This window comes from Hippoglossus stenolepis, chromosome 24 (genome assembly GCF_022539355.2).
Source record: "Hippoglossus stenolepis isolate QCI-W04-F060 chromosome 24, HSTE1.2, whole genome shotgun sequence".
Taxonomy (NCBI): Eukaryota; Metazoa; Chordata; class Actinopteri; order Pleuronectiformes; family Pleuronectidae; genus Hippoglossus; species Hippoglossus stenolepis.
In genome coordinates this window covers 9,594,725-9,618,890 of record NC_061506.1, presented here as the reverse complement: position 1 = coordinate 9,618,890, position 24,166 = coordinate 9,594,725, and the positions used below count along the sequence as shown (strand labels likewise).

Genomic DNA, 24,166 nt, shown 5'->3' with positions numbered 1-24,166 from the left:
TCGGGGCAGAGTCAGGAGAAGTGCAGCGGGAAGTTGATTTCAAATAAAGCAAAAGCGTGACAACCTGCTGCAGTTCAAAAGTTCAGGTGTCACAGTGTGGCTGCCGGGAGACGCTGTCTGAGATAATATTAGCAACGCGTACAGTATATCACAATGCTCATGTGATCCTGCCACAGCTCATTCAAAGGACGCATTTTGGTTCAATACAAGTTCCAGGCTCGGCTGAGACGATTGCTCATGTTTGAAATGAGTAATGATGCTGTGGTATTCTGCCTCGCAGCCACGGAGCTGCCTGCTTTCACTCCTGCTGTTTCCATGAAACCGGCCACAGACCGCAATTCTCACCTGATCCCTGGTCTGTGGGAAACAAACAACAACTGCTTTGTGTAGACTGTACATATAGATGAACGAGGCCTCTCTGCTTCCCCCCAGAATCAAAAAATTCACCTGAAACATCAAAATATCCGGGATATTAATGCTGCCATCTTCAGCATTTGGAGCCAGAGCCTGTGCAGTAGCAATCGGGAGTGGGGCTGTAGTCATGCGGTCCCGTCACTACACACAACCAATCGTCAGTCAGTCTCAGCTTTCAATTATGATGTTTGACCCCATTTTTATAGCATCAAATAACTTATAACTCGTAAAAAATGTATTTGACGTGACGCTGACTGTTTAGTTTGGTCTCATCCACTAACATGGAGGAGGCGGGGTTTATCGTCCACACTGCAGCCAGTCACAAGATCGCGTTAGCTGTTTCTAAATCCAGAGGTTGCATCCTTTGGAGGACGTGGTCTAGGCAGCCCACGAAGAGTTTCTACTTTTATACCTGAGATAGTAATTCATACATTGATCTTAGATCTTTGGTAGTTTAAGTCACACTCAAATATGTTTTTTTGTGTTGATCCTGAAGTGTGTGTGTGTGTTTGTGTGTGTGTGTGTGTCTGTGTTCCCTTGAGCATCAGTGAATCATTGTGGTGCAACCGTCTCCTCACTGCAGCATCAATGCTCCTGGTGCACTTTCATTTCCATCCAGCTTCACAGCGGCAGCTTAGCGCCGTCCTCGACTTCTGTGCACAGCACCTGCCAGATGCGTGTGTGTGGGAGTGTTCATGCGTCATAGCCCCTCTTTTTCAGGAACACACTCGTTTATCTCTCTCTCGCACATGCATCCTCACTTTTTACGCACAAAGAGATATATCCCCCCTCTCCAAACTTTCACCAGCCATTATGTTTGTCTTTGCTATCACCTACAGTGTTTTGGCTCAGTCTATGTTGTGGGTGAAATCTCTGTAAAAAGGCTAAATTAATTCTCCTCTCACACATGAAGTAACCTTTAGGCCCCCTCAGCTTAAAAAGTACTCCTTCATAATTTGTTTTTATAAAGCAACTAGTCCATGTAGCTACAAAATGATTACCTCTAATGGTTCTTCATTGTGCGCGGTCGATAAAAGAAATTTCATTGCGAGCGTGGTATTTCGCCATGGCAACAAGGCACGTATTGTAGTTTGTCTTTATCTCCCCGCTGCATTTCAGTCTGCTTTGTTTAGTCCGCTCATTGATCAACAGGCATTAGGTGAGCTTTCATATTCAGATGCCCTGCAGCACGCGGCACATGAATGCCCAAGTGGCACTCGCACCTTTTCACACTATTAGCCCCATGCATCATTAAACACAGGTTTGAAACCGCTACAGCTTTTGTAACCTGAAAAGATCATCTGCATATCACATCATGTCACTCCTGCCTTTTGTGCGGCAGTGCAGCAGGAGGCTCTGTTAACCTTCACTTTTACTGTTGTTGAGTTTTTCACAGAGGCTTTACCCGAGTACGAGTTGGTTTATTTCGCCATTCGCTCATTTGTAGTATTTTCTATTTTCTACCTTGCCGTAGGAAACGCTCAAATGCATGAAAAGCTTCATCACAGAGGCCATTTCCTCCTTGCTAGAAATGATTATCCTATAATTAAGCCACACTATAAAGGGGCTACAATACCCCATCAGAACTACTGGTCAGATGTTAGATACCCCCACTCCTTTTCAATGACCATTAATCCAACTTACTCACCCTTTTCATGACCGTAACCCTCTCTCTCAGTGCTTTATTTTTGGCACTAGTTCACTCTTACTGTGAAATACATAATAAACGTCTTCCTGAAGAGACATTTATAGTGTTGCACTCTGTTGTAACAGCCGACGATTCACCTCACCTCCGATCGTAGTTGTAAAATCGGGCATAACCACCACAGATTTGCCTTCAGGGATCAATAAATGAAATCCTAAACCCAAGCTTTTATAAGTGACACCAACTGTGTTCCCAGCATTCTTAGCATCAAAATTAGTTAGTATTATCATTTTGAGTCGGGTTCAGACACGAAAAACAGAACGCCCATCGGGTTAGTTTTCTCTCTTCCTTGGACGCAGCATCAACTTGGACAAAAAAAACATGGCCCAAGCTACCGTCTGATCCACACCTCCACTTCTTTCATGTTAAGACTTTTCTTTCCTCATCTCGTAAAGTTTACTTTACCTCCACAGATGATAAAACTCCAGCCTCTCGTAAAGAACGACTTTGTTGAAGCGTGCCCGGTTTGTTCAGAGGAGTTAAAGGAATACCTTGACATTTCCAGGGTTTGGGTGTCATCTCTTCTCGGCGGCTTGTTAGCGCCGCCTGTGCCTCTCATCGCAGGCAGGCAGCTGCGGCACGATGCTGTTCTCCCCCCCTCATATAAATGAGGAAGATACTGATAATGAAGAGGAGCCTGGTAAAATCCGACTTCCTGCTAATGAACACAACACCCTGCCAAGTGATGGGAAAATATGCATCTAAGTGTCACGAACAAATAGTCAGAGCAGGGGCTTCGAGCCTTTAGAATTCTGCTCGACAAAAACATCAAAAAAAGCCTGTTTCTGTCTCTCTAACCCTCGTGGCAAAATATCCTGTGATAGGTCAGCGCTGCAGTGCATCATGACAGTCACACTATTATCCTCGTACCAACATGTCACAAGCAGTAGACATCAAGAGCCTCGGCGAGTCGACAAAGGAGTATTCTTCATCCTGTCATGACTCGTGATGCTGCCATCTTGTCAGTTACGGACTGTCGCCTCCTACCTTTGTTCACGAAACCTGCTTTTGTTTCACTGATGAACCAAAACGTTACAGCTGAAAAATTGCCACGGAAAAAGCTCAGAATTAAACTGATATCCTTATCAGCATATTTATGATGTGAAAAGTGTAAAGGTGCAATATAATGGTGTGAAGTAAAACCAGTAAAAAACTGTTTATAATTCCAAGGTCATGAATTATGAAACTCAAATTTCCTTTGGGCAAACTCTTGACTGCCTCCAATCTGGAGTTACTATTTCCATAGTTTTCATTTTTGCTACAAAGAATCACATATGTAAGTGAACACAGGGTCAACAGTGCAACAAGAACAGGTCAGCTCAGCAAGAGGGCAAAGAAAAATATAAGATAAGAATAGAAAAAGATTAAACAGAGCTTACTACAAATCAAATCAAAAAACTAGAATGGCCCAACAGTCTCGATCAATCCTCACCAAATTGCACTAACTCATTACAATTATCCCAGTAAATATAACATTTGGACTCCACAATTACAAACTCAACCTTAGCTCATGTTATCTCTGTTTTTTTTCTGTTCTGTGTTTTGTTTTTTTTCGCCCTCGTCCCCGTCAGACGTCTGACAACAGAGACAGTCAGAAGCTGCTTTGATTCACACCTCACAGTCAGTAATGAGGCGGCCGGACTCCCCGTTTGGACAAATGTTTGAAGTCATGTCGCCGTTCAAATTTGATCAAACAGCTCATAGCCGACGTTTTACCAAACCTTGACTCGTAAAAACAGATGATTACTACATCAGTCTGCATTTAGGTCTAAATCAGATTGTTCCAAAACTGTTTAAACAATTTCTGCATGTATATGGATGGACGGGAAAAGAAGGGAGCAGGTAATTATTTGAAGGTGTCAGCAGTAGCACTTTCTAATTTAATTTCGGGCTCCTGTTTTCTCTTCTACAATGAAAATTAAGGCTTTTTTTATTCTATTTCTATTCAGTTGGAGCCGGCAATTACTTTAACTTTCACTCTCTCAGGTATAATGACCGAAGCTGCAACGAACATTAACAATCTGGCTTTTAAGGAGGCAAATCAGGTTAAGAGCATTTTTGTCACTTTTTAGCGGATGATTTTCAGCTTAGTTGTTCATCATTTTGATATGGATGGTGTCTGATTGTCTCCCATTTTAATTAAAGCTTAGCGATTAGTTTTCATCGTGACAAACCCACTCACAACACCAGCAGCAGCGACACCATTTCTCATGGAGGTCAGAACGCGGAGACCAAATATTGTACATTTAGCAGTTGGATTCAGACATGGTGTCATTGCTTTGTGTCTGCTGAATATTATAGTAGGTAGCCATTTGCCACCATATCCAATGGTCCAATATTGGTCCAATCCAATATTTTCCTGTCATTGTGCTGCCCTAGAGTGAGTTTAACTTTATCATCATAAACAGCCACGTATATATATGCTATATATATGCTCCTGCTGGAAATGATGTTAATGAAAGTGTTAATGTGAACCAACAGATTTTACGGCATTAAAAACCAAAACAATGAGCTGAAAGACGTTAAAACCTTCTGTTGAGATGACAACTACTTGCTTTCTACATCCACTGTCATTTTATTCTATTTTTTATGTAAAATAAATTGCCCAAATAATGTATGCAATGTGAATAATTGCAATTAAGCAAATTTCTAAATGCAACTCGTTAAAAATGTTATATTTTCGTCTTAATTTGCAAGTGCACATTACCTAATTTTAGTTTGTCCAAAGCCAAAAACATCCATGTGAATCCCCTTTGCTTTGCTCTGTGCCGCCCCCTGCAGGATAATCCGGGAGCACCTCGGGGAGCAGGAGGTCTCCATCTCTCTGACCATCGACTCTCTGGAGGAGGGCGACTTCGGCAACTACTCCTGCTACGTGGAGAACGGCAACGGACGGAGACAAGCCAACATCCAGCTCGCCAAGAAAGGTGAGGCGAGCGTGCACACACACACAGCACGTGAATACAGGAGATGGATGTAAAAGCTCTGATATTTAATGATGGCATGTTTACAGCGTTTTTATTCCACAGACCTTCACGCTGACAGTCAGTGAATCTCTAGTTGAGGGATTCTGAGAAGTGGCCATTTGTTTCTCGCTTTGGGGCACCAGGAAAAAATGGAACTGTATTGTAGATGGTCCAGAAAAGCCTATTCATTCACTTCTGTGCACACACACTCACACACACACACACACACACGCTCTCATCGTCCTTTCACCGCCGACCTCTCACTCATCTTTCGTCGCTGGCCATTGTTGCCTTCTCCTCCTTTGTCTTTTTATTCATTTAAACGTTTTTCCTCTTGATTTCCCTTCAGCAGTTTGAAAAGTTGACTCCGAGATGATTTTAAATCGAGATGCACACTTTTCACCATGGTTACATAAGTGCTATTTTTTTTTTTTTTCAGCGAGGCTAGAGGGGGTCTCTGTAGCATTAAAGATGTCAGTGTTGAATACATTTACATAGTAGATCTTTTTCCTCTCTTTTAAGCTTGCAGCTTTGGATCCAGCTTTGATGGCAGCCTAGTTCCCCTCCATTTGCTGCATTAAAGGGGTTTATGCTGCATAGACGGAGCTCTGAATGCACCAGAGAAGTTGAGCCCGGTCTTCACAGGATTGTGGGTCTATGGACCAGTTTCCGTGTTTTTATTTGCTGCATTTGTTGTGCGGTGCAGCCGAGGCTAGATCCTCGTTTGTCTCTTGAAGCTGTGAAAATAGCGCACGACACTGCGAGCTAATGTGGTCGTCTCAGCGTGAGAACGTCTTTGCTGCTTTCTGTCCCATGCAGGCACACACACATGCAGACACTGAGCTGCGCAGCATCAATCAGAATATGTCTCCCACTTGTGTGTATTTAAATATGGAGAGGCGTCCTTACTTACACTCCTGCAACTTATGTTGTTGCAAAGTTGTAATTTGAACTTTCTCGCCATGGCGACATATCTTCAGCTAACAACAGCAGCTAGTAAAAAGCATGTAGCAGTTTGAGCCATCACTTTTCTCCCTGCTGCTCCCCTCTCTTTTATTTTACCATCAAACCCCTACCCCGCCTTCCCTCTCTCTTTTCATCCCCCTCCTTTGACAGAGATGCAGAAATAGAGGGAGAGAAAGGGGTGATGAATCGCCCCGATGCCAAGTGGCTCCATCAAATCCGGCCCTCTATTCGTCAGGAGCTAATTTGTCTTAATCCGTCCCACTGCGGCGGTGCTACAATACGGATGCCAGGCAGAGAAGAATTGGCCTCCTCCACTGTGATCTCTGCTGCTTGAGGAGCAGCTGGCTTGTTATTCTGTCCAGATATGTGAGGCGGTAGGGCAGAGTGGAGGTGGAGAGGACAGCGACGATGAAGTAGAGTTGCTTGGAGCCGGCTCCTCCAAGTGCTTGTTAGCCGCAGCACCTCTTTTAGAAAAGAAAACGAATGCAGGTCAGTTCCCGGGCTGCGGGAACAAGAGGAGGAAGTCAGAGGCTCGACAGTGAAACCTGTGTTCATGTTGACCTCAGTTTGTTTGCACTCGTGTTTGTCCGTCAGAGAGTTCTCCTGAAGGTCATCGCCCGGACAGGCACGATGATGCGGTGCCGGGCCGCGCTCGTTAGCCCCACCAGAACATCATCCTTTATCATGGGAGCTGTCAGCCTGATGGCCGCTGCAGTGGGATGGGCACCGCGCACTCCGACGAGGTTAAATGGGCGCCGGTGATGGATGATGATGCACGCGAGTCCTCTCCATCCATGTTTATGTGTGAGCCAGGCGTGCCTCGCACTGTTGTCCATTAGTCAGCCAATGAAGGCTGACCACCCCCGATTTTGTGAGGCGTAGCCAGGAGGAAATGTTGAACTGCGAAAGATAGAGTGACATCGAGAAAACGACGTGAAAAAGCAAGAAAAGGACCTTGGAAAAGAGACAAGACCATGAAATATAAAGCAAATGTCTTGATTTTCAAGGCAAGGCACTAGACCATGGAGCCTAATGTTTGAGGACACCTTTGTGTATTGTAAAATATCACCACTCATCCTCCTGAATAACTGCTGTTTGGCCTCTAGAGAATAGTTTTACCTTGTGGGTCTTCTAGAAAACAGCACAAGTAACAGAATGAAATCATCTGGCGTAACCCTGTAAAGGTGTAGTTCCGTGACTTTAGCTTCCACCGATGCTTCTCACAAGTTCCCGTCAGGCTGCACTGATGACGGATGGCTCGGAGAGTGGAGCACTTCGACCCATCAACAAACGGGCAGTGCAGCTAACAGCCGGGAGCTTCCCCCCCCTCGCCCCGCACCTCAGCACACACGTAACAGATCTTCATAAGTGTGGAAGCTGGATCCGTCACGTGCTATCCTCGCAGCCGCTGCCTCAATCGGAGTTTTTTTATTATCCAATCAAGCCCGGAGGCATTAAGTGACAGGTATAGAAGTGGTTGTACTTTCATTCCGGCTGGAGTTATGCGTCGGCTGGGTACGGTCTCGCCACACTGACAAAATAAGCGACGAAGAAAAATGGAGAGGAAAAGCAAGGAAAACCGATACAGAGAAAAACGAATATTGCCGCAGGAGGTGATTAAAAGCCACTTTCAAACAAATGTGGGGGTATCGCAAAGTCATTTCACAACATGGAATCTTGTTACAGTCGCTGGCGCAGCTTATCCATCATGGCCCAATCGCGCATTATTTCACAGGTGCTGATGTTCTGTGGTGGGATTTTGCTCAAACTGTAATCTAATGTCGAGGGAAAGTGCGGATACAGGCCAGCAGCCTCAGTGAGCAGAGAAATAAGATGGAGGAAAACGTTATGACATGAAACTGAGTCACTTGTTGAGTTACTGTATCATCTAAGAGTGGAGTAAAATATGGTCTCACTTAGGGGCATCGCAAGAGTAGGCAAAGCAGCCCTGGGGCCCTATGCTGAGAGGAAGCCCCGGAGAACCGTAGATTGATAATCATCGGGTCAAAATTTTCTGTCTGAACACGTCCCAGTCTGAGAAAAATATACGCCGACCCAGCAGGCATTTCATTTTTTGTGTCCGATCCCAAGCCTGATGCTTTTCCGGAGAACAGGAGCATAAAAAATAGATAGATGGCAAAATGTTTGTCCGCCGGGCTCGTGTCTGGGTTGTCCACTCCTGGGATAACCCCTCTAATTACTACGACTACAGCACCGCCATTGTCGGAAAACCCCACAAGCGAAATTTGACCCGTGCCCTTTTCCATGCTTCTTTCTTTTCTTTTCTTTTCAACTCTCCCCCTCCATCTCACTGTGTTGTAGCCGAGCTGATGTACACGGTGGAGCTGGCCGGCGGCCTGGGAGCCATCCTGCTGCTGCTCATCTGTCTGGTGACGCTGTACAAGTGCTACAGGATCGAGCTCATGCTCTTCTACAGGACCCACTTCGGCAGCGAGGATATAGACGGAGGTAAGAGGAGATAAGGCGCCAGACGTTGTTTACTTTGCACCATTATAGAATAATCTCCCGTAATCTGTGAAACCACAATGTTTGCTGCTGGGTGGAGGATTTCAAAAGCACCTTCCGCTGCTGTGAAAACATCCTTTCTCTCCTCCGTAGGGATCAAATCCCACCTTGGCAGCCTCATCGCAGCTCTGCACGCGTTTATTTTTTTCCCAGAAAACACCTGGGCTATTTTTCTTGTCTTAAAGCGGCACGTGGCGGCGTCTTTATGTAAATATTCATCTGTACTATCAGTCTAAATGAGTGGCTGCAACAGAAAAGAGCCTCCCATATTTTCTAGCTCATAAATTCCGTTGTCAGCTTCAGGGAATCTTCTCAACCCACTGGAAGAGCTAAATCAAAAACTTTATGCAAAATATTCTGTAAACTGTCTCTTAAACGCCAGCGACCGAGTCACCAATCTTTGATGGCGCTCGCCTTCCTGTCACATTCGCTTCCTCGTAAAAACTTATCACAAGCCAGCCTTGTGAAAATGTTCACGCCGGGCGCCGTTTCCCTGACGTCACAACACATGACTTCTGGGTAATGAAGTTTGGATTTTACAAACGGGTCGCTCTCTGTCTGTCTTTTTAATCATTATATTTCTGTCCCAACACAGTCAGAACGACTTTACTGTCTTGTAAACTGTGTTTGCCAACGTCATATCGTTAGCAGCTGCATATCGACGTTCCTTGGCTTTGCACCCAAACCAGTTACCAGTTAAAATGTTTGTGAGCATCTTGCAGGTGCCACTTTGAAGCTGAGGATACTTGAATAATACATTTAAAATGTAAAGGTTTATCAACTGTTTAAATTACTATGATACAGGATTTTTAAACCCTGGAAGGTTTTCTCAAGGATTTAACGTAAAGTTCATGCTCGCCATTCCTATCCTTGCTCAAGACCTAGTCCACTTCACATCTCTGGAGGAAACAGGCCTGTGCCGACCTGTCAATGCACCGCGTCGACATCACAGTTGATGCACACGATGACCAATCCATAATCGTAATTTATTCACCGCCGTGAGGATCGGATGCTTTTTTGGACGCAGTGCTACTCGCGGTCAAACAAAATTCCCTTTCATTGATGCTGCAGCTTAAACCACATTATGTTGAGTTATTGAAAAGGATTCTCGGGAAATGTGTTGCTTGTTTCTTTGACTAATGGTGTCGAAAAAGAAAACAGCAAACGTTGTGATTCTGCACGGCTCTTGTTGAAGCTTCCCTGTGTGTCTGCTCGCAAATTGCACACGAGAAAGTACAAGAAGCGAAAGGATGATATATTCTGCTGAACTCCCTCTATAAAGCAAATCAAAACACAGTCCCTGTACCACACAAAGGCCTTGACTCTGAGGCCCCATCAGCACTAGTGAGAGAGAAAAAGGCTCTGATAGGACCTGGTGGATCCGTCTTGGCTTGAGAATGCATCAAACTAAGACAAGGAGCAAGTTTTAATTTGATTCCCCTGTAATGAGTCTCTAAAGCACCAGCGCTGCAATGAATTCAGGGGGAATGAGATTAGTTTGGAGAGGCTGAGGGATCGTATGTAGTGGAAAGACAGACAGCGAGAGAGTTAGGAGTGTTAAAAGGTAAAGAGCCTTCTGGACCCCGCTCCTCCCCTCACACACTCCCAGGTCTGCCTGATACATAACACACTTCAATGAAAGTCTTTACCTCGGGCTGTGTTATGCTTCCGGCCCCACAAAGCGAAGTGTTGCCGTAATGGACGACCCTGAGGCGGTTGTGTTAGAAAAAAAAGGGGGCGAAAAAAATGTGGGGCCTTGAACCTAATGCCAAACAGCAATTGTCTCCATTAATTGTGCCATCCAACTGAATGCTAGAAGAGAGAAACAGATTTTCAATTTGTCCTCCAGGATAAAGTGGATCAGGTTCAATAAGACACAGCACGCTGCCTCCAAAGCTCTCAGGAGACACCCCCCCCCCCATACCTTCCTCCACACCACGGTCGATTCTCCACTTCACTGCCCCCCCTGGCAGTGCGAGCGTGCACACACTCGCACCTTGCACCGCGAGCCATCAGAGCTTCAGAGTACTGCAGAATATGAAAAGCATGTAACGGACGTGAGGAGCAGATGCATATAATAGGTACCAAACTGGAAGTGGATGCCAGTTGAGTCGAGACAAAACGGTCGCTAAGCAATGGCAGGAGGTGGTTAACCGAGATCCCATCTCTATGGTAACCACTGCACTGACAGGGAGAGTTAGCTGCATGTAAGTTGTAGTTGCACAAACACACTTTTTTTTTTTTTTATCAATAAACCCCTTAAGCCAGCGTCCCAATTTTTCCCCCAACATAACTGTGCACACACTGCCAAGAAAGTGCTCGTGTTTTATTGTGGCCACTCGAAGAACGCGAGCCTCCCTCTTGTGCCAGATGTAAAATTGTAAGCTTTAAGCAACAATAGACTGTCGGCTATTTGTCAGCGGCGCAATTTAGTTAAAGACCACTCGGTTGTCACATTGTGTGGGTGTCAGTGGAATCAATAATAGGCTTCATAATGACAACGGCCGCGCCGGCTTGGGGAGGGAGGTGGGAACTCATCAACGCTCTGCCATAAATGCGAATGTCAGCGTTGTCAGCGCGGTGTGGAATTATGAGGCTGCGTCCGTGTAGTTGTTTGGTGATACTTAGCATTAATGATTTTCACATCTCACGCCGTAATGCAATCCCGTTTAAATGCGGAGGTAAACATCACCAAGAAGCTCCTTTGCAATTAGAAGGTCAAGTGGTTGATTTCTTTCCCATGTGATGTTGTCAGATGTTATGAGAGAAAAAAGACCAGTGGAGAGCTTAGAAGACATATGGGGAGGGTGACACCATCATCATTACAAATAAGTATTTAGGCACAATGAACTATTTATTTTGAATCAATTTTTAATGGAAATAAACCTACAACACTCAGATATTAGATGATTAAACACTCCTAGTTAAAGCTAATTGAAAGTTATCGCAAATGTTTTGCTCCCTCTTTTCAGTATCGGCATCAACCCTAAATCTCCACATTGGTTTGGCTCCAATAATTGGTGTAGTCCATTATAATCAATAATTGTTTAAACTATGTGTACCTAGGAAACTAGCAGCTGCCTGTATGTGAGGAAATAAGTAAATGTGATAAACACCGAACCCCAAAAAATCGGACTATATTCAAGCGAGGACCACAATTTTTAAAATGTAATCACTGCATCTCAAAGGCGGTCTCCTTCCCCCTGTCTGATGCAAACCCTTACTCTTCTGGGTAAATTAAATTATGAAAAACAAAATGGAATGATTAGACAAAAAATAAAAGTGCTCCGCTCCTCATTAGCAGTCCTCCCCGTGTGCTTTTGTAGCTGCGGAGTTAAGTATGTGTGTTACGTTCCAATCTACCCTCCATTAAATGTAATGGAGCCCCGAGATATCCCAGAGATTACGCCTCCAACTCTCTTGGCGCTCTCCACTGTAAGATCAAGAGTTCACTATCTAATTGTGGGCTCCATACACACATGCATATGTCAGCCCCCTTTCCCTCAGGTGCTGCGAGCGCCAGTGGAGCCGACCCTTTTTCACCCTCAGATACAGCCGCTCCTCAAGATGCAAGAGGGTCATTCCACCTTCGAGATTCACCCTCACCCTCGTCCTCCTCGCTGCAGACGAGTGATTCAGCCGCACTGAAATAGCTCTTGATCTGCCCACACAGCTTTTGTTTAAAAGCCAGCAGGAGGAAAACAGCGAGAGGGAGATTTATGTCAGCGTGAAGTGGAATATAAGCCTCAGAGTTAGTTATACTAAGTGATTACGAGGTTATATTCTAATTATTTTTCCATGTCCCCGATGTTGTAAAAAATGAATTGCGTGTTATTAAAACGAGGTAGATTAATTACATGGTGTCATGTAAGAGTGGCGATCGCCCGCCGGGAGGTGCGTGAATCTTGTTGACGGTCTCGTAGCCCAGAGAGAGGAAAATGGAGAGGATATAAAAAGCTACCGACACGTGACACTGTTCTGAGAATTGATTCCAAAACTCCTCCTTTTAAACTGTGCTCCTCTGCTTCTTTTATCTACACAACTTTATCATCCTCCGCTCCGGATCACTTTCATCATCTGGACAGGTTAAACCCCCGGCTCCTGGTCTGTAAAGGGGCCGCAGTCGTAATGAAGACAGGAAGTCATACATCCAAAGCCCCGCTCGTGTCTCTAATGAGTTTGCCTCAAAGGCTGCGTTCACACTGCAGCTCAGTGTCCCAGTTTTGATTATTTCTTTTTTTTGTGACACAGATATGAGGGTTTTAGTGAATACAGAAACACATAGAATCTGATATTTTCCAATTAATATGACATGCATTGTGTCTGGTTTGTCGCTGAGAAACTTTATCATTAAAACCTGGTGGTGTCTGCGTTACAGATTAGAGTGTGGATACCCGAGCCGACCCCGTCATGTTGCCTGGGGTACTTGATTTTATTTTACAGTGATACACGTTCCAAATATATAAATAATAAACACGTTAAAAATTAAAGTGATCAGGAGATGCAAACACCTATCAATACTTTTATTGTTTTACTTTAAAAAAAGTAAAACTAGGTTTAAATTGAGTTTGGACACAAATAAAACTAACAGTACATATGTCTGTACACATCTATAAATCAATATTGGATCAATAAATTATCTTTGTAATAATTTGACCGAATCAAAATATTGAAAATGTTACATTAGATCAGTTTTCCTTGGGGATTATTGCTTTGATATAAAGCAGTTGGAATAAAGGCGACCTCTGAGCTGTATCCCGAGTAGCGGAGAGAAAACACAATCTTCTAATGTGCTGGGGCGGAGGCACCGTCACAAGGGCATTAGCGAGGTCAGCCACTGTTGTCGGGCGATAAGACCTGGCTCACAGCTGGTGGGCCGGTTCATTCCAAACATGCTGGATGGAGTCAGAGTCTGAGCTTGGGCCTGTCTATGTGCACAGCGGTAGTGTCACATAGAAGCAGAAAAAGGATCTTTTCTCTATCTGTCACCACAATGTTCAAATTGGCCAAATTTGCCAGGCCCAGTGGAGGAAAAGCTGATACTGTGTGTAAATGTGGCCCGTGCCTCATTTTCCTGTCCAACCTCGACCCCGAGCCCGATGCACTTATGTTATCTGCACTGAGTGATTCCATGGTCATTATTTCCATGGTAATAGACATGTGCGGAGTAAAAAAAACAGCTCAGCCAACGTGACCCAGATATCATTAGAAAATGATTTTGTCCCAATGTTGGGTTTGAACACTCCAGTGCACGTATGTCTCAGTTCCCTGAAACAAATATACATGTTTATTAAGACGACACAACACACAATAATATATCTTGACAGTCAGGTTGTAAGTAGGGAGAATGTGTGAGGAAGGAAAGTTCAAACTTTGAACCAGCACGGTGCAAACCACTTTCTAATAGGGCCTTAAAACTCATGGTGAAAAACCAATTCATCACTGGAATTGCTGAGGTGGTTGTGTTTCATCACAGCGTTTAACTATAGGTGGTTCTGTCGGGGCCAAAAAGCTTTTTCCCCACTTCCTGTAACCTCCTCTTTAGCTTAAGAGTAAACACTCAAGTCTTCGCTCACTTCTCACTTCCTGTCTCCTCCCTCTGTCCTCTCAATCCCCGTCATCAGTCAGAGCTTTCGTGTGGGTGATGGGGCCACAGCGTGCACGGGCCTCGCAGGCAGCGTTTTTCAGCTCCGACTGAAATCGAATTTGTTTTCGGCTGCAGTTTGCAAAGCAGCCGTCGAGGTAACATTAGTCGTCAGTGGGGACGGGGCCGTAATGAAAAGCACTCAGATGGGCAGAGGGGCCCAGAGGTCAGTGTAATGGAGGCGACCTGTCTCAATGAAGTCTCCCACTCAATGAACAGCTCTCTGTGCACCAGCATGAAAATAGATTGTGGGCATCTGGTGTACAGCAGTGCTGACCAAAGCAGGAACATTATGTGCAAATCATCAAACATGCACACGTTTAATTGAAGCTAAGTGGTTTTGGGAGCTTTTTTAATGCCCTCACATGAAGTAATGCAAGTATCGAAGCGTTCACACTTGCTACAAGAGATCATAAAAGTAAATGTTTGAAGGATCTAAAGACAATAACGATATTTCAACCATCTCCACCTTCCAGATAACAAGGACTACGACGCCTACCTGTCCTACACTAAAGTGGACCCGGACCAGTGGAGCCAGGAGACGCGCGAGGAGGAGCGCTTTGCCCTGGAGATCCTCCCCGACGTGCTGGAGAAGCATTATGGGTATAAACTCTTCATTCCAGACAGGGACTTGATCCCCACAGGAAGTAAGCTCTCTCTCTCACGGCGATGTCACGTTGTGTCGAATGTTTCTCTGTCACGTGGTGTTTTGCTCGTGTTGTCAGTGCAGTTGGTGCCGTGCCTTGTTTTGTGGTTTTTTTCTGTTATGCATTTGTGTTGTGGCGTTAACTCGACCTGCAAGTGCACCGTTGTTGTTGTAAACTGTGACATGAGCTTTTTCTAACCGCGGGCTGAGCTGAAGCGGATCAGTAAGATTAAATGGGACATGTAGGTTATTTTTTTTGCTTTAAATATTTAGGAGAAAATAGTTCATTTAAATATTTAAGCTGGTTAAAAATAAGTGATGTACTTTTACTAGCAGTACAGTCATCACATTAACAGTTCTCCACATTTTGCACAAGCATATTCATAATTTGTGTAGGTGCTGGTAGTTCCAAGCCATCTTAGAGAAAAAAATAATAACTGAACGCGTACTTTGACTTTTTCGTTTGGTACGTGTCCCATCCACTAACATGGGGGAGGCGGTCAGGACGAAGTGGCTTCACTTTTGGGCAGCAGTCATGTCGTGCATCTTTATAGACAATCCAAGAAACAAGATAACCGTGCGCGGATACTTTTCCGCTTTGTTGGTACTTTCAGGTTTTCCAGCGGATGAAACATTGTAGTTTAATTTTTGTACATGCAGTACATGCATACATACATCTAAAGGTATTTTTGTGAATCTGATAGGGAAAAAAAACAAAAAGCTGTAAGCTATTCTAAAAACTTCTCCCACATAATATGCAGTTTTGAGGATGAGGTAATATATAAGTTTGATTAAACTATATTTGTGCTGCATGACAGATAATATTTTTGAATATGACTAAAATACAAGATGAAACATCAAGTCCTTATAAATTAGGTGGTGAAAAGTAACTACCAGCATGAACCAACCCCATATAAGGAGCTAGATATTTGACAGTACTCAACATTTACTCAAGTATTGTACTTAGATACAATTTACTTATACTTTATTTCGATGTTATGCTACTTTAAACCTTTACTTTACATTTAAGTGAAGATATTCTCTTTTTTTTTATCTACATTTATTTGACAGTTCTGTTCAGAATTAGCCTTGAAGGTTAACACATTTCAAGACTGCACTTTGTTAAGGATTAAACTCCCCAGGAGGAACATAACATGCATAAGAATTCTGCCCGCACAATTCATTATTCATAGAAATCCAATAATATCCTATATAATAATGTACCATTAAGTAAGTCTTGAGTGAGTCGTTTTAGTCTACACGTTGTACTTTTGCTTCAGAAAATGTTTCCTTGCAGGACTTTTTTTATAATAAATACTTTAGAGTTCATAAGTTTAGTTTAATTTGGATTTAGAAATGTTGGCAAACTAATCTGTAGGAAGCTGAGGTCAGTCCCTGCAGCTGTTCCTGCAATCTGACCTCTTCTCTCTTTCCTTATACAAGTGAGTTATTATTTCAAACATTCCTTGTGGTTTAAGAATACTCACTCGAGGTCTGGAAAAAGGTCCGGACGAGTATTTGAACTGCATCATCTCCGCTATGTAAAGCCTGCGGGAGGCGTAATAGCCTATAATACATATGCAGCGTAATTAGCGGAAAAGAATGAACCCTATTATTATCACGGCCCTTGTTCCTGCTCCAGCTCACCACCATGTGTACCTCTGCATGCCGCTGTGTGACGGTGTCAGCTGTCTGATCCGAAAGCTCTTTATGCATGGGTATTAATGCATGTTTTGCTACAGTATATTTCTAATGGAGCCTCTCGCCATGCCCGTGCTTATCTTTGATTAACTCATCACACAGATGTCTTTGATAATATCATTATGTTATTAGCCTCCATTTGAATCCTTGCATCTGCCTGTCTCCCCGCACATACCGGCACTACTAATTATGCTCCTCATCAGTGGCATTGTGCCCAGGTTATAAACTGAATCCCTCGCTGTGATAATGTGCTCGATGCAGGGGGAATGTTGTAATATGGGAAAGTGGCATGAAAACGCGAGGATTGAGAGGAGTGGAAGGCGTCTGCGGCGATGAGGACGCAGCTCACTGTCTTATTGTGTTCATGTATAAACGTTTAGCTCCCACCGGGAATGTATTAGCATCTCAACAGTCGATATAATGACGAATAATCCACAGCTACAGATAAACACTGTTTGGCCATTTGGGGGTTTCGGCCCTCAACAATCCTCCTCCTGAGCTGCTGATAAGAAACATGTTATTCCACTTTATACTGGATTATTTCCAACATTTAACATGTTTAAGACTTCTCGTGTGTCTAATGTTTCTAAGAGCAACAGATAAACTTGGCAGAACTCCTCTCCTTGTCGTTTTTATGCTACGTGTCCCATATTAAACTGGAATAAACTGGTCAGCTCGATTCCCGTTTCACAATCGCCGGTGGATCACCAGTGGAGAAACACAGTTTATGCCAGAGCCATGTCCCCACATTGACGGAACTGTGTTTTAAAATTTCAATGCTTTTCTGCCAATACCTCTGATCATTCTTTGAATGTTAAATATTTATGTTTAGGTTTCACCAATGATCATTTCCAGGATGACACAAGACTACTTAGAGGTACTTTTCTCCCCAGATTTCTAACGCTCGTGTCGACACACACTGACACAGACTTTCTCAACAAATCAAAAATACAGAAAGTAATTTCAAAAACACTTTGTGGGTAGTCCTAGGGGTTTGTAGGTTAGTTAATGACTTGTGAATTTACGCATCGCAAATCAGACATTATCCATTTATACAAATATTTTCATTTCATTACCAATAAGAATTTCCTAATCTATGATGCTTATATTTAATTATGCACAAGCCATTAGTAGAGCAAATTTATATTATACAGTTTTTTTATTCTATAGTTTTTATATTCACAGTAACAGTTTTTTGATGTTCCTAGAAAACTAAATACGTTTATTTTAACCATATGAAAATAATTCAAACAGATAGTCAACCCAGAGATATGTTAAGAATGTTTTATTGTGTTATATAATTGATAGCTACCAAAAATTTATATTTTGCATTTTGCCGACTTCAGACCTGGCAGGATTTTTTAGTTTACAACATTAATTTACAACAAACACAAATGAAATGTCTGCTATAATTCACCGACCAATCATATCAAGACATAATCGGATTAAGACGAGCAGCGGATGTGACTTAAGGAGAGAGACCATGTGATTTTCATGATGATCCTCTGCGACACTGTGGCCCAGTGGAGTTGTAACTGAAATGTCACAGCCTCTAATCTGCCCTGAAGTGAAGCAGATTTCTGCCGTGTGGAAGTTGGAGGTCAGGATTTTCTCGGTGGTAAATTCCAGCATCGTTGCAAGGAAGTCTCTGCATTGACGGACATAAAGTGACATTGTATAGCTGCTCAGCATAGGGAACATTTCACCTCAAATATCTTGTAAGATTAAAGTTTTTTTTTTAACGAGAATAAAGTCATAATTTGAATAGAATAAAGTCACAGGAACTCTTTGAATATGACGCAGATGTAACCAACGATAACCTCGACCACTACTAAACATTTCACAAAAGAGGCGATTTCCTCCAAGTCTGTTTTTCCTTCCTCGGAATAGACTGAGTTATTTGCACAAACTTTTCAAATTCCTGATGCTTATTACTATGTGGTGCTGGAGAGCAAAAAGATATTTGTGAAACCATATTAGCCTAACAAGATGCTCCACATTCCTTATTTTCAACAGGCTAATATTTGGGTATTCCCTCTAACATGACATGTAACTTAAAATTATGACTTTATTCTCAAAATCTACAAACGTATTGAGAAGGGCAGCAGGGATTTTTTCTGCCCCATGTAATTTAGCATTGACTTTGTTTTGATGTGCATTGGAATCAATTATTACACTTGCCGGTCTCTGAGTGTAAAACTCACGAGGTCTGAAAAAATCGAATCTACGAAGCACTAAAGTGTCACCAGACAGTCGCTCATGAGGGCAGATTTACTTTAAGTTTAATCAATTCAAAAGATAAAATGAAACTGCGACTCATTAGCTAATTATACAGCTTCCATTTATCCATTCCTTGTTAGTTTTATTCATGATAGAATGAAAAACTTTGCCGGATTGGTTTATCGTAAAACGGGAAAGGCCCAAAACCGACCGGGGAGTTTCAGCTCCAGGGAGGCATCGAGGCAAATTACCGCACGAGGACCAATTACCAAACCAAAGAGATTGACTTGTCACGTTGACGTAAAGTTCAAGACCCAAGTTGACTCTAATCAGGTCGCTCTCGTGGTGAGGCCTCGGGTGGAGTGTGACAGAGAGTTAAAGAAACACGCAGACACACACATTCTTTAGAAACACACACAATGGTCATGAGCTTTGATTCGGATGGGAAGTAAAGTCCGGTTAATCCCGTCTACCTGCGGCCACTCTGTCTTTGTCTCTGCAAAGAAAGGCTAAACGCAGGCATTATCTGCTCACACACACACACACACACACACACACACACTCCCGACACCCAGGACAGGCCTCGGAAAGACTTAATCACATTCATTATTACCCATCATCATCATCTGGCAGCTGGGCCTCTCATTAGGGACCTGAATACAACACTATACTTGTTTCACCCTCAGGTGATAGATTGAAATTGAAGGCGACTCAGGCATCTCGCTTGGCTTTGATTGTTTTATGTTTACTGTCATTTTATAGTAAAAAAAGCAAGTGATCCCCCGTCCCCCTTGTTGCTGTCTCTAATTCTATATCTCATTATCAAAAGCTGCAGAGGCTGTAGATGTTATTAAAGTTACGGTCACATTTTGTTTTCGCTGCATTTTTCTTTTTCCGTTTAATGTATCGTGTCCTCGGGCCACGTCTGTGAAGGAGATTTACTGTAGATGTTAGGATTCAACAGATGTTTCATTTAAACCACTTCAGTCAAAAATCACACTTTTCCTTTTTTAAAGTTAATTGGATTTGGTTGTTTGAAACTTTGATGAAAGCGAGCAGTTTGGTAAACAGTCGCAACGAGGCCAAGAGAGTTCTTCAAATAGCCTGTGTGATGTGTTGCATCATATTTTCATCAGCCAGTAGAAAGAAATCATACATAGCCAACACGTGCTTTTCACTTGTGCAGATATTTATACGACGTGATGTGTGTGTCTGTGTCTGTGTCCAGCCTACATCGAGGACGTAGCACGCTGTGTGGACCAGAGCAAGCGCCTCATCATTGTCATGACGCCCAGCTATGTGGTGCGGAGGGGGTGGAGCATTTTTGAGCTGGAGACGCGGCTGCGCAACATGTTGGTGACCGGCGAGATCAAGGTCATCCTGATCGAGTGCGCCGAGCTGCGCGGCATCATGAACTACCAGGAGGTGGAGGCCCTGAAACACACCATCAAGATGCTGACGGTCATCAAGTGGCGCGGGCCGTCCAGCAACAAGCTCAACTCCAAGTTCTGGAAGCAGCTCCTCTACGAGATGCCCTTCAAGCACATGGAGCCCCTGAGCATCTCCCACGAGCAGGTGCTGGATGTCAGCGAGCAGGGCCCCTTCGGCGAGCTCCAGACCGTCTCGGCCATCTCCATGGCAGCAGCCACCTCTACCGCCATGGCGACGGCACACCCGGACTTGCGCTCGACCTTCCACAACTCATGCCACACTCAGATGAGGCAGAAACACTATTACCGTAGCTACGACTACGACATGCCGCCCGGGGGCACGCTCCCACCACTCTCCACGCTAGGCAACCAGCACACCTACTGCAACATCCCCATGACACTCATCAACGGACAGCGGCCGCAGTCCAAGTCGCCGCGGCAGCAGAGTCTGGAGGAGGCCCACGGCAACAACGCCATGCTGCCGCTGCTGCCCAGAGAGACCAGTATATCCAGCGTCATCTGGTGACAGAGACGGGCGGGGTGGACTGCGGACGTGTGCGATGTCCAACTCGAGAAGGACTCACCACTGGCACTTGGGCCCTGAACGCACCAGAGCCAGATGAACCCGAATGGCACTAAGCTACTTGCTGCTGTTGAATTTGCACCAGGAAACCACAGGGGGAGGAGGAGGACAGGGTGTCAGACACACTGGACGAGTCTGTGACCTGGATGGTGGCAGATGTTTCTTTTTGTTTTTGGTCTAATAAGAGCTTTTATTGAAACTGAATAAGAAAAAAGAAGCAAGGAGAACTTTTTTCTATGCCTGTATAAACACTCACGTAACACAAGCCAACACCTACGATCATTTACCCAGAGAGTCAAGGAATACAGGGTCCTGTACATACGTTTTTCTAATTCTTTGTAGCATCAGTGTTTGGGACTTGTTTCTTCTTTTATGTTTTATTTTTTCATTTCCTTTCTTTCGGTTTGTACAAAAGTGAAGCAATGGCCTGTGAGATGTGTCGGTTGAACCAGTGTTACCTTTATCTTGATTTGTCGGCTGGTGTAGTTTCTAAAGCTTCTAGGTTTATCGGAGGGGGAGGGGGTAGAGGGCGGGAAGGGTGAAAGTTCGCAGCCTCTGTGAGATGAGAGCGATCCTGTTTCCTCAGGGTTGAAAATCTGACGTGGACTCAATCAGAATATGCAAAACACGGAGTCCAGGGAGGCGGGAGAAGATGGGTTTCCTAAATATCGATTGTAATCGAGTGATTTTCTTGGAAAAGTCATATCTGCGAACGGGGATATGAAGAACATGGTGCTAGGCTTCACATCTCTCTGTTTCTCTCACGATAACATTTACTTTTAAAACAAAACAACAAAAAAACAACCTTGCTATTTACCTTAACAGATGATTATATCACAGAAAGTGAATTATGTGTATTATTTTATGAAAAAAAGAAAAGTCTATTTTTGTAACGGAGGGATATTTGCTTAGAGAAGTTATAAAGATTCAGAAAGAGCGAATTGAGTAAACACACACACACACACAAAAGAGCAGGTCACGGAAATCGATGGGTCGTTCACTAAATGTCTTATATTTCAAGAGAAGAAAAAAAGTTTGTTTGTGTTTTCATCGTTAGAAAGAGAAGTTTTGACATTTCCAACAGTAGACGGCAGCTCAGCAGGCGTTTTACCTTCATTGATTTTACCGCCATTGCAGCGATTCCCGGGTTGATTCAACAAGGACGGGGCTCCGCTGGACCCCGTCGATGATGTCAGTGCAGACGGAGGAGAGGAGAGCCATGACGACCAGCGACACCCGAGACATTCACCGTACCCGGTTTCCTCTGTCGGACCAAACAAGGCTGTCCAGGGCTAAACTGTTATCTCTTGTTATTCATTTCCTCTCTTATGACAGCTCTGTTGTTTGTGTGCCATCCCCCTTTGTCGACGGAAATGATTTGTCTGTGGAGTAACCAGCTCTCAGATGAGTAAAATAGGGCTTTTAATCTTGGTTCTGTCTCCTTTCGGCCTCGGTGGCCTGGCACTGCTGCGGTGACGGGATGTAGGGATACAAATACAAAAAAAACACTGATGAGTTTTATTCCAAAATATGTTTGGAAACATCCATGAACACTTAATAATAGATGTCAAATGTTACGTTATCAGTGTAGAAAATGACATTATAACCAATAATCCCGACCAATTCTCTTCAAAAAGCTTTTAGAATGAAAGCCTTCTAAAAATGAGATGTAATCAATGCTTTCGAGGGGGCGGTAGTGTATTTCAAAATGGAAATGACATCCTGGAGTACATACAACTATACAATAAAAAAAAAAATACTAGTTAAAGCAAGTTAGACCAAAGTGGCAGTGAACCATCCTCACTCACTGTTCCTCGGAGCCGAGTGATTTCATCGATTATCATGTGAAAAAAAAAAAAGAGCTACTCCCATAAAAACTCTGGACTTTACTTCTCCTGCAGCTGTGCCATATCATGTCTTTTTCATTTTCCAGGAACTAACGTCAGACTAAAACACCGGACACATCTCCGAACGCAGATGTTTCATTCAGTGCCATAAAATATGCAAAGGGTTGAACTTGTAAACAGTCCAGAAGAAGGACACCCCCCCCCCTTTAGCTCCCTGCACTCTTCACTTTTTCCTTTTACAGAATATATCAGAACAGGCCTGGGTTTGCGGAAGGCGGACTCTTGATTCCTCTTTATTTCAAACCAGTAGATTCTATCCAGGCCTGTTTGCATCCAACTCAATCAGACCTCCCCCCCCCCCCCTGATTATGGCATTGTGTAAATATAATCAAGACGATAGCGGGATTGAGATGAAGACAATCGAGCCATATTCATGGAACCAGTGGTCAGTATTCACAAAGCCTCCCGAAGCAAAACTACTAATCCTGACTTGAGGTCAGGGCGAAGAATCGATGACACGTGCTCCTCCTGCTTTGAGAGGCTGTGTGAATACAAGTGGGGGGGGGGGCGATACACATTTCAGTTTCATGAGGAAATTGAACATTTCTGGCAACGTGGCTTTCGGTGGTGAAGACGACGATGAATAACAACGACAATATATAGCACAGAATTATTCCAGGCACTTTCACGACTCTTGAGACGACGTCTCTCCTGTTTCTGATTTATTTTCTAATATGTATCTGCAATGTTCATTAAAAGAGATACTGTTATTATTAATAAAACCACATTTATGGTAATGTGACTTCTCCGTCCCATGTGTTTGTGTGTATGTGGAGAGAGAGAGAGAGAGAGTGGATTTGCTTGCTCAAAATGCCACCTGGCTCACTCTGTTTATGGAGCGGCACCGTAGATTGCTGACGATGCCCCGGATCCCTCTTCCTGGCGGCGAGCCGACCCTTCCAAAAAACGCCATAACTCTCCCGTCTCCTGTAAAACCTTGAAACAACAATCAATACGTCTCCGTCTTCCACCCGGAGACTGAATCAGCCCGGCTTCATTTAGGAATACGACTAAATCAGGGGGAGTCAATGCACCGAGAAGCACTTTAGAAGCCTCCGTGTCCCGACTGCTGTTTGACCTCAGTGCCCTTTTGGCTGCGGTGGCACAAACAGCCGGCTCACGTCGACTCCGCAGAGCAGGTTGCTTGTTTGCAAGATGCAGCTCTCGTGCATATTTTGAAAATGTTTCATCGCTCAAATTTAGACGTTAAGCAGTGTTGTTGTTGTTTTTCCCCCCTACATGCGGCAGTGTGAACATTTTAAACTGTCAAGCTGTTTCCAGAAAACAATTGAAAAAAAACAGCAGTGACTCAGTTGCATGTGTCTCCTCCATGTACAAGGCTTTTTCAGTGTCAGTAAAACTGTCACATTAAGAAAACAGGAACCCTTTTTTCTTCCAGCGTGCTTCCAGGCAGATAAACAACCCTTTTCTCTTCTTTTTTTCTCCTCCGCTGCCTCA

At 43.8% G+C, this 24,166-nt stretch overlaps 1 protein-coding gene across 3 annotated transcripts in view; it reads left to right on the top strand.

Annotated features, from left to right (window-relative positions):
* LOC118103598 (interleukin-1 receptor accessory protein-like 1) overlaps nt 1-23,445 on the top strand; it is a 260,882-nt gene extending 237,437 nt beyond the window's left edge. For 2 of the 3 annotated variants that reach the window (XM_035150687.2, XM_035150686.2), the window contains 5 exons: nt 4,901-5,046; nt 8,374-8,520; nt 14,698-14,868; nt 17,401-17,445; nt 20,017-23,445. In XM_035150687.2, coding sequence (XP_035006578.1) covers nt 4,901-5,046; nt 8,374-8,520; nt 14,698-14,868; nt 17,401-17,445; nt 20,017-20,744 — 1,237 coding nt within the window. In that variant the 3' untranslated portion in view covers nt 20,745-23,445. The remainder of the gene's footprint in view (nt 1-4,900; nt 5,047-8,373; nt 8,521-14,697; nt 14,869-17,400; nt 17,446-20,016) is intronic. The other variant, XM_035150688.2, reaches the window with a different exon arrangement.
* Nucleotides 23,446-24,166: the final 721 nt, after the last annotated feature.